This window comes from Marmota flaviventris, chromosome 6, assembly GCF_047511675.1.
Source record: "Marmota flaviventris isolate mMarFla1 chromosome 6, mMarFla1.hap1, whole genome shotgun sequence".
Taxonomy (NCBI): Eukaryota; Metazoa; Chordata; class Mammalia; order Rodentia; family Sciuridae; genus Marmota; species Marmota flaviventris.
The window spans coordinates 111,914,642-111,924,576 of NC_092503.1; the positions used below are offsets into that span (position 1 = coordinate 111,914,642).

Below are 9,935 nucleotides of genomic sequence, written 5' to 3' on the forward strand. Positions count from 1 at the left end.
TAGACCTGAGCTGTCTCTAGGAAGAAAAATAAAGAAGCAGAGGGGAGAAGATACTTCAGGCAGATGAGGCAAGGTGGCCGGGGATGGAGGGATCTGGGGAGGCGGGGAGGACACTGAGAGGACCTGTGCTGGTTTTAGAGGTCTGCAGAGAAGGATATGCTGGTGCTTTCTCCTTCCCCATATCATTTTCTAATTGGAGTTCTACCCGCTCTCTAATTTACATCCCTCTTGGTGGAGTTGAAGGCCAAGTCTCTCTAGGAGTAGATGGCAATGAGAATGAGCAAATGACATGGATAGGTAATTCACATAAGAAATATCTAGTGATATGCCAAAATAGATTTATTATTACTAATAAATCCCTTTCCATCTCTCTAGCTCACAGAACTGTTTCCTTTAAAAAAATCTTTTTTTTGCATGCTAGGAATTAAACCTGGGGACTTGGATATGCTAGGCAAATGTTCTATCACTGGGCTACATACCTGGCCCTATAGGCAGAGTTATTTTAAAAATTAGGTATCTAGTGTTGGTAAAGTAGGTTGGTTCAGTCTTCCAGCAGGAAAATTTGGTAATAAGAACTGTATCAAAAGCCTTAGAATGTTTCATAACCTTACATTGAGAAATTCCACTTCTAGAAATTAATTCACTTCTAGAAATAATCATGAGTGTGCACAAAGATATTACCACAAAAAGAGTTTTACAGTATTTTTTCTAATAGGGAAGAACTAGAATACAGATTTGGTAAAATATATGATGATACATTCACTCAATGACATACTATGTAGCCAGTAAAAATGATGTCATAGGCTATTTAATGACATGGAGAAGAGGTTAATGGTATATTTCTTTAGTTTTAATTTATGATGATACTATTAAAATGTGATTATCCATATATTAGAAAAATAAACATTGATATTTTATCTCAGGATGGTGAAATATCTCAAGATGGTGAAATTGCAAGTGATTATTATTTTCCTGTGGGTCTCAGCCAATTTTTCTACAATACAAAAGAATATTTTTCATGATGTGAAAACTACAGTAAAATTCATTATGCTGGACACCGTAGCACATGCCTATGATTTCAGGGGCTTGGGGATACAGGCAGGAGGACTGCAAATTCAAAGCCAGTCTCAGCAATTTAGTGAGGCCCCTAAGCAATTTAGCAAGATCCTGTTTCAAAATAAAAAAATAAAATGGACTGGGGATGTGGCTCAGTGGTTAAGCACCATATATATAATATATATATTTGTACTGGGTTCAATCCCCAGTATATATATATATATATATATATATATATATATATATATATATATATACACACACACAGACACACATATACATATATAATATATTACATATATATAATATATATAAAAAAAGAACAATTCGTTGAGAAAAGGGTTCACATAGATAGAACTTCCCTCTTCTGTATACATTGTCATTGCTCTAGCTACTTCTTTCATTGGTGTGTTCTAAGTTTAGAGGACCCTAGGAGAGGCAGGGATCCCCAAGGCCTCATCCACTGGGAACATTTCTGGGGGGGGTGGTCTGTCATCTGCCTCTTGGTCTGTGGAATCCAGCCTGGGGGGTGGGGAGAGACTATAAAGCAACACAGTTTGGGAGGTAAGAAGGAATGGCAACTGATAGGTCTTTAGATCTGAGCAAGAAACTTCTTCAGAGAGGATCTAGTTTCTCCTGCTCACATTTTCCCCAAATAGAAACTAAGGCTACATAACCAATTTAATGACAAGGTGATGTCTTGAACCCATCTTTCTGCCCTGTTTTATATATAACATGCTGATTTAGACCAAAGCTGCTCATATTTTAAAGTGCTCAAGCTACCTAAAACGCATATTCTGACTCAGCAGGTCAGAGTTGGGCTGAGAAACTGCCTTTCTAGCCAGCTCCCAGCGGATACCAATGGATACCAATGCTGCTAGTCTGGGAAATGTTTATGTAGCAGTGGTGAGTCTGGGTAGTGGTACACACCTGAAATCCCAGCTACTGGGGAGGCTGAGTCAGGAGGATGGTAAATTCCAGATCAGCCTGGGCAATTTAGTGATAACTATCTCAAAATAAAAAGGGATGGGGGATGTAGCTCAGTGGTAGGGCGCTTGCCTAGCAAGTGTGAGGCCCTGGGTTCAATCCCCAGTACTGAGTGGTGATGATGGGGAGTAGCAGTGGTGGAGGAAAAGATTCTGGATCAAGATCACCCACTTCTCAGTCCTCACTGTGCTGCAGACTAGCAATACAATTGTAGCTGTTACCATGCCTCAGTTTCCTCATCTGTAAAATAAGTATAATGCCTAGCAACGTTTTCATGAAAATTTAATAATTTATACACACCACGTGCTTTAGAACAGCATTCACTATAAACTATTACCACATTCTCTAGAGCCAGCCGCTGGTAAAGTAGGGTTTGACGAATGAATACAGGAATGAATGAATAATCTTCGGAGGAAAAGTTCTTTCCTGGGCGGCTAGAGTCAGAGACGCAAAATGGGAGGATCCATTGATGGGGGAAAAGTTCCACCCCCAGAAAGTTCTCTTCGTCCGATGGTCAGGAGGGCCCGAGTGCCCGGAAGCCGGCCGGCCTCAGCCGGGCGGACCAATGGGGCCGCGGGGAGGGAGGGCAGAGGGCCCCGCCAGCCCTTTCCGTCTGGGGCGCCGGCGGCCCCGCCCCTTGGAACGTTGCGACGTCCGAAGCATTCCACGGTTGCTACATCGTCGTGAGGGGCGGGGCGCCTGTCAGGGAAGCGGCGCGCGCGGGCGGCAGGCGGGTTGGGACTCCGCAGCACAGTGCCAGCGCCAGCTCCAGAGCCGCCCGCGCCCGGCGCTCTCCCGCCCGCCGCCTGTCTTCTGACTCGCGATCCCGCACTCCCGCTTTGCCGGTGCGCTGCCCGAGTATGGAGTTGCTGTGCTGTGAGGGCACCCGACACGCGCCCCGGGCCGGGCCAGACCCGCGGCTGCTGGGGGACCAGCGTGTCCTGCAGAGCTTGCTCCGCCTGGAGGAGCGCTACGTGCCCCGCGCCTCCTACTTCCAATGCGTGCAGAAGGAGATCAAGCCGCACATGCGGAAGATGCTGGCGTACTGGATGCTGGAGGTACGGCCGGGAGGGGTCCCTTCTCCCGCGCCGCCCCGGGCTCTGGACTGAGGCCGTCTTTATCGGGACATCATGGTCCTAACAATAATTTGCAAGATGCTCTGGTGGCCCAGACTCTCGGGGCCTGGCCTTTCCTGCGGGCACCCTAGCCAGCTGCCTTCGGGTATCCCCTTCCCCTCCCCAACTCTGATGGGCTCCTTCTGACTCTGCCACTTATTTGCACACTTAGCTTCTCTTTGGGCTGGGAAAGCAGGACAAGGGCCACTCTCTCCCCTCCAGCTTCCCTCAGCCTCCCTCCCCCGCCCGGTCTTCTCAGGAGAGCGTGGCTGGAAATCCCTGGGCTCGGCCGCCCCCGCTCCAGAGCTGGTTCCTGTGTCTGTCGCGGGGTTTTGGTGGGGAAGCCAGTGGGGGTGGCGCGCGCGCTGTTCCGGCGGACAGGGAAATGAAAAGTGCGGGAGACAGCGGCAGGAGTCTCCTCCCTTCCCCTTGGGTGTGTGCAGTGGGGGTGGTAATGAGGATAAGGTCCCAGCTCTCTGGCTAGCACGGCGACCTTTCGGTCCCCCTTTTCCTCGTTGTAAGGGCGAGGAGTCTCTGGAATCCTTCGTAAGAAAGGGAGCCTCTGCTTTAACCCCGGTCCCCGGGGAGCGCGGAGGAGGCAACACAGAGGAAGTGTATGTGGCGGGGTGTCACCTTGGGGAGGGCGCATCCTCCTCGGTTATTGGTCCTTGTCACTCACTGTAAGTAGCTTTCCGTCTCTCCCGTTTTTGCTCCTCAGTGCACCTCCCTTCTGCACCCCCCCCCAATCCCTTCAACTGCTGTTTCCCATGCTCCAGTCCCGAATGACTGTATGCCCTCCCCCAGGTGTGTGAGGAACAGCGCTGTGAGGAGGAAGTCTTCCCCCTGGCCATGAACTACCTGGATCGCTACCTGTCTTGTGTCCCCACCCGAAAGGCGCAGTTGCAGCTCCTGGGTGCGGTCTGCATGCTGCTGGCATCCAAGTTGCGTGAAACCACGCCCCTGACCATCGAAAAACTGTGCATCTACACCGACCACGCTGTGTCTCCCCACCAGATGCGGGTGCGTGTGGTCCCCCACCCCCATACTGTCTCTTTACTTCCCAGAAAAAGGAAAGCTAAGACCTCAGAGGCTTTCTCCCTCCCGGGAAGGGGGAGCAAGGCCAGCCAAGGCTGTTTTTGAAAAAGAACTGGAGCAGGACAAAGATGGCAGTGTGGTGTAATGGTCAGGGCTAGAGCTGCAGGTCTGCACTAAACACCTTTCTCCTCACCTCCAGGGGGTGCTACTCCTTCACAGTCTTTCCCCCAGATAGCAACAAGTCTAACTGTGCGTTTACACTGACCAGTAGGTACTTTCCCTCTGGGTTTATACAGCCACCATGAGTTATTTATTGGCAGCAGAAGGGCATGCCCGCACACCCCCCCACCGAAGTAGGGGAGTGGAATGTGCTTGGTGAGGGGGCGGGGGCTGCCTTGGTTGAGTCTTTATCCCCGTGTGGACTTTGTGATAGAAAAGCCTCCCAGAGCAGATTAAAGCCAGGCCCTGATTGCTCTAAGGAAATGCTGAGGTGTTTCATCCTACCGACTTTCCTTTCCCCTCTATCCCCAAAGACATTTCCTTCCTAATCCTCCCTTCCCTGTCCTCATTCTGAAAAACTGGAGCAGCTGCTTTGGGTTGTGGAAACGGTCATCTCTCTTTCCCCCTTAGCCAAAGGCTGGAGCTGAGGGACAGACAGGGAGCTGAGCTGCAGCTGCTTCCGATGTGATAATGACGCCCCCTCCCCTGTCCCACCCACTCTGACCCAGGGCTTTCATAATCCTGTGGGGAGCTGCTGTCACTCCTGTGGTTTGGGAAGTGGCTCCTTGGGCCTCTTGCTAGGCATTGGGGTTGGGTTCCCTGGCAAGGCAGGGGAGGCAGGGTTCTGCCCTGCCTTGGAAGGAGGTGGGGAGCTGCTTGGAGGTGGAAGAGGGTATTTAGGGCCTGCAGATCATCTCCTAAGGGGCCTGGGGGAGAGGGTGGGTGAGCTGGCACCTCCCTCTACCTTGCTCTGTAGCTGGCCAAGCATTCTCCTGACCCTGAGAGAAGTCTCTGGGCCCCATCTCCCAGGGAGGAGGGCAGCAAGCAAGCGACTGTGATTGGCTGGCAGGGAAGCTAGGGTACTGGGGCCCCTGACTGCTGTGAGTCGAGGAACTGGATTCCTCTTCCTGCCAAGTAGCTCTCAGGGATGGGAGTAGGAGGCCAGAGTTGGGAATTCAGGAGGCCCCACAGCTCTTTGTGATGAATCTGGTAGTTTCTGGCAAATTTGAAGATGGAACTGGTTTCCAGGGCCAGGGAGCAAGATGTTTTTGGAGGGATTTGGGCTGGAAGGTAGAAGGGGCCCTCCTCTGTGAGAAGACTGGGGTGCTGTACATGCCTTTGTGTTTTTCAGAATAGGCAAAATGTGTTCTTCCCCCCAGTCTCTGCCTGAGCTGGGGGTGGAGCACAGATGGCTTCCTAGAAGGTCCGCTTTGGGAGGAACCTTTGAGAACTCCATTCAGTCCAAATCCTTGTGCAGCAGAGAGGGTTGAGGCCCAGGGAAGAGGGAGAGGTCCTGCTCACACTGCAGCAAGCAGACCAGGTTCCCTTAAAAGCCAGGGATGTAATGGACGCTGCCAGCCACTGCTGCCAGTCCCTCCCTAGGGAATGTTCTCTGCCAAGTAGGACAGATTCTGAAGGGTCACCTGGATATGGGGGAGGGTGGACACATCCCCTCACCACGGGAACCCCCCTGCCACCCCACAGGGAGAGGCCTCTTTGGTTGCCTTTGGGTGTTACCTTGGAGCCTAGGTACTTTCTTGCCCCCCCACCCCCACCCCCCAAAGGAGCTAGGCTCTGGGGCAGGCCTCAGGAGCAGATCTAGCTTCTTGACCTCACTCTGGCTGTCCCAGGCTGTTGCTCTGGGGCCCTGTGAGAAGCTTGGGGCTGACACTTGGGGACCAAGAGAGGGACAGCTGTGGTTGGGGCCTGGAAGAGGTTGGGTGGGGCTGCCATTTCTGCCTCAATGAGGAGTCAAACCCACGAGTTCCTTCCTGAGATAAAACAATGAAGAAATCCTTAAGCATGCAAATCGGAAATGGGGCCAGGTCTGGGAACCTTAGATGAGTGAATTGGGGAGGGGTTCCTAGCTTCCCTCTAAGACTTAGTATTGATATGTAGGCTTGGACAGATGGGGGACAGGGCTTGATCCATCCTGTCTGGCTTGGCTTCCACCTTTTCCCCTAAGAGTCAAATGACATTGGGCACTATAGGTTCTAGTTAAAGGGAGTGGGATGGGTCAGATACCCCAGGACCCACCCCTGATGTCCCACCAAGGGGATGTGGGTTGGGTTGGGTAACCTCCCCTTTGAGGAACCTCAGAAGAGGCTCAGTGGCTGTCATAGGAGTGGCCTCATGCTTACTGCTGTTTCTTCAAGAGGTGTAAGCTTTGCTGGGATGCAGAGTTGGGGAGGGGATGGCTGGTATAGACCTCTCCTTTCTCAAATCCTTATGGTTTGGAGAGTCTGCTTTATCCCAGAGGAGCCTCAAGTTCATGGTGATGCTGGTGGTATCAGGATTAAAAAGGATAATTCATGTAAAGCATGCAGTACTGGCATCTATTAAATGATTAATAGATCCTCAAAATAAATGTCCTATTGGGTGTGGTGGCGCATGCCTGTAATTCCAGCTACTCAGGAGGCTGAGGAAAGAGAATCATAAGTTCAAGACCTACCTCAGCAACTAAGTGACGCTGTAAGCAACTTAGCAAGACACTGTCTCAGAATAAAAAAATAAAAAGGTCTGGGGATGTGGCTTGGTGGTAAAACATCCCTGGGTTCAGTCCCCATTATTGGAGTGGGAAATGCCCCCAGCTCTTCCCTGCCCTGGACTCTCCAATCCATAATGTCAGTCCCTAAAACAAGAATCAGAAATGGAGTCTTGAGCTTTGAAAGTTTGATGAGCTTTCTTCCCTGTGAGTCTTCTGCTGTTTCCCCCCTCATTTTCTCTTCTCCGGTTACTGAGCCCCCCGCCCCCTTCTTTTTCCAACCACCAGGAGTGGGAGGTGCTGGTCTTGGGAAAACTCAAATGGGACCTGGCTGCTGTGATTGCGCATGATTTTTTGGCCCTGATTCTGCACCGACTCTCTCTGCCCAGTGACCGACAGGCCTTGGTCAAAAAGCACGCCCAGACCTTTTTGGCCCTCTGTGCTACAGGTAAGAGCTCTGTACACATTTTTGCCAAACTCTGAAAATCAGAAGACTAGGAGATTCCAGTTTATACTCCCCTCAAAATATATTTGTGAAAATCATACCTTATGGAGCCCCTAGTTTTAATGCAGAAGATGCAGATCACACTCTGAAATATAAGGGATCTTGGAGATTCCAGTGTGTAGGTGAGACTAAGGGCATAGTGAGAAAGAAGTGACCTGCCCAAGATCTGATGACAAGTTGTTGGGTTTCCACACCAGTGAACATTCTGCACTCCTTGACCAGGAGTACCCTGGACCAGTGGAAATTTTGCTGTTCATCCTGATACTCTTGGGCAGGAGTTGTAGCCTAGTGGTAGATGGCTTGTCTAACATTCATGAGGCTCTGGGTTTGATCCACAGCACAGCAAAAACAAAAGCAGCACATCCTAAACTTCTCCTGGAAAGAGGTTCTTTCCTGACTTCCTCCCTTGCCTATCTTACCTCACCCATTGCTTGGGGTTCTGGGTATGCCCTCTCCTCTATTCATCACCCCCTAGCACTTCCTGAGGAGAAGGAAATCCATAATGGCTATTATCCTTGAGGTTTCTGTCTCACGATTCTTTCTCCTTTCCAAGATTACACCTTTGCCATGTATCCGCCATCTATGATCGCAACAGGCAGCATTGGGGCTGCAGTGCAAGGCCTGGGCGCGTGCTCCACATCCGGAGATGAGCTTACAGAGTTGCTGGCAGGGATCACAGGCACTGAAGTGGTGAGTGCAGGGCAGCTGGGCCCCAGCCTCCCCATTCATGAAGCAGTGCTATTCCCTGAGCTTCCAGTAGAGGGAGGCCTCTGTCCCCACCCTGGGCCCAACTCCTCCTTTCACACCCTTGTGGGCTTCTGTGGCCTTTGGGAAGTGTCTTGGGTGGAGTGAAGGGCACTGGTCTCTAGGTACACTTTTCTTGCCAAGTGGTACGCTGCAGCGGGGGTGGGGGAGTTGGTGTCAGATGTCGGGTTGCTCTCACACCCTCTTGCCACATCCTCTTGCCAGTTTCTGAGAACCGAAGACCCAATTCCTGGGGCTAGTCTGTGGCTTAACCTCCCGACTTCCCTGTGTGCTGGAGGTGTCCTTTCCCTGCACCTGCTGCCAGTTGTTAAGGGGGAGCTGTTCTTCACTGTTCCCCTTGTTCCCAGGACTGCCTGCGGGCCTGTCAGGAGCAGATTGAAGCTGCGCTCAGGGAGAGTCTGAGGGAAGCTGCCCAGACCACCCCCAGCCCAGCACCCAAAGCACCCCGGGGCTCCAGCAGCCAGGGGCCCAGCCAGACCAGCACGCCCACAGATGTTACAGCCATCCACCTGTAGCCCTGGACAGGCCCCATCGTGTGGCCTCCAAGCAGATGAGGGGCTGCTGCAACCCCTCCCTGCCTCTAGGAACAATCTGGGCCACATGGGAAGCCTGAGGGGGCTCCTCCTTACCCTCACAAAACCCAAGGGGCCAGGTCCTGCCTATCCCTGCAGTGTGCACTAAGGGGCCGGCCAGCTGTGTTGGTGTTTGCCTGGCTAGTCAGCTCCTCCTCCTCTCGCATCTGACCAGCTCAGCTCCCTCCTGAACTCTAGCTGGGTCTGGGCCAGGCTGTTCAGACAAATTGAAACAGGTAATCTATGCACCAGCATTCCTTTTTGAGGCCCCTTTCTCTCTGGGGTGCTCATGTTCTCAACTGCCGAGATACTCTCTAAGTATTGCCCCTCCTAGGGTTATTGCATTTGGATTGGGGTCCTTCAGACATCCTGGCAAACATGAGGGGATTTAGTCTCAATGGCTCTTCTCAGCACACTTTGGAGGTCCCATATAATCCATGCTCCCAGCTGCTCCTAGAGAAGGGCCTAGGCCTCAGTCAGGGGCAAGAAACCACAGATTCCTCTTTGCTTTGCTTTCCACTCAGCTTCCATGTGATCGAGGGGTCTGGTGCTGAAGGAAAAAGTTTTAATTTATTAATTGCTTTGAGTACAACTGTAAGAGGGCGCCGTGGTGCCTGTCTACCCCACAAGTGGTGGTAACCCTGGTGGTTGCTCTTTTATTCCCCTCTGCTACTGGCTAAAAGGATCTTTGTGGCCCAGGAGCTGCTATTGCCTGGGGTGGGATCAAGGCCTCCTCTCCCTTTCGCCCTGTGCCCCATTCTCCAGCAGGGAGGATGAAGCAGGATGTGCTGGAGGTGGCTAAGCCCCCATCTGGAGAGGGAGGCAAGCCCTGTCGACACAGGTCTTTCCTAAGGCCACAAGGTTTAGATTGGTGGCCCAGGGCCATCATACTGCCTTAATAAAGATTCTGGAATAAACTGGGTTTGGTTTCTTAGATTTCATGGTGTTGCTGGTAAAAGCCTATTTCTAAACTGCATGAAGTGAGAAGGCAAAGCCAACCGTCTGAAGCCTGGACTGCCTTTCCTGTAAAGGGCCAGAGTAAATACTCAGGCTTTGTGGGCCATATATGGTCTAATGCCCCCAAGTCAGTTCTGCTTTATAGTATGATGTATCCCTTCCTAAAAATGGCTGCGATGCAAAATTGCACAACCTCAAAGGATGATGGGAAATGGGGTTTGAGGCACAACCCAAAATTT

At 51.4% G+C, this 9,935-nt stretch overlaps 1 protein-coding gene across 5 annotated transcripts in view; it reads left to right on the forward strand.

Moving 5' to 3' along the window:
* Ccnd3 (cyclin D3) overlaps positions 1 to 9,656 on the forward strand; it is a 90,055-nt gene extending 80,399 nt beyond the window's left edge. For 3 of the 5 annotated variants that reach the window (XM_071613414.1, XM_027950410.3, XM_027950406.3), the window contains 4 exons: positions 3,963 to 4,178; positions 7,186 to 7,345; positions 7,956 to 8,092; positions 8,515 to 9,656. In XM_071613414.1, the coding sequence (XP_071469515.1) occupies positions 4,008 to 4,178; positions 7,186 to 7,345; positions 7,956 to 8,092; positions 8,515 to 8,682 (636 nt within the window). In that variant the 5' untranslated portion in view covers positions 3,963 to 4,007 and the 3' untranslated portion in view covers positions 8,683 to 9,656. Of the gene's footprint in view, positions 1 to 2,678; positions 3,117 to 3,390; positions 3,592 to 3,962; positions 4,179 to 7,185; positions 7,346 to 7,955; positions 8,093 to 8,514 lie in introns of those variants that run through there. The other 2 variants (XM_071613415.1, XM_027950408.2) reach the window with 2 other exon arrangements.
* Positions 9,657 to 9,935: the final 279 nt, after the last annotated feature.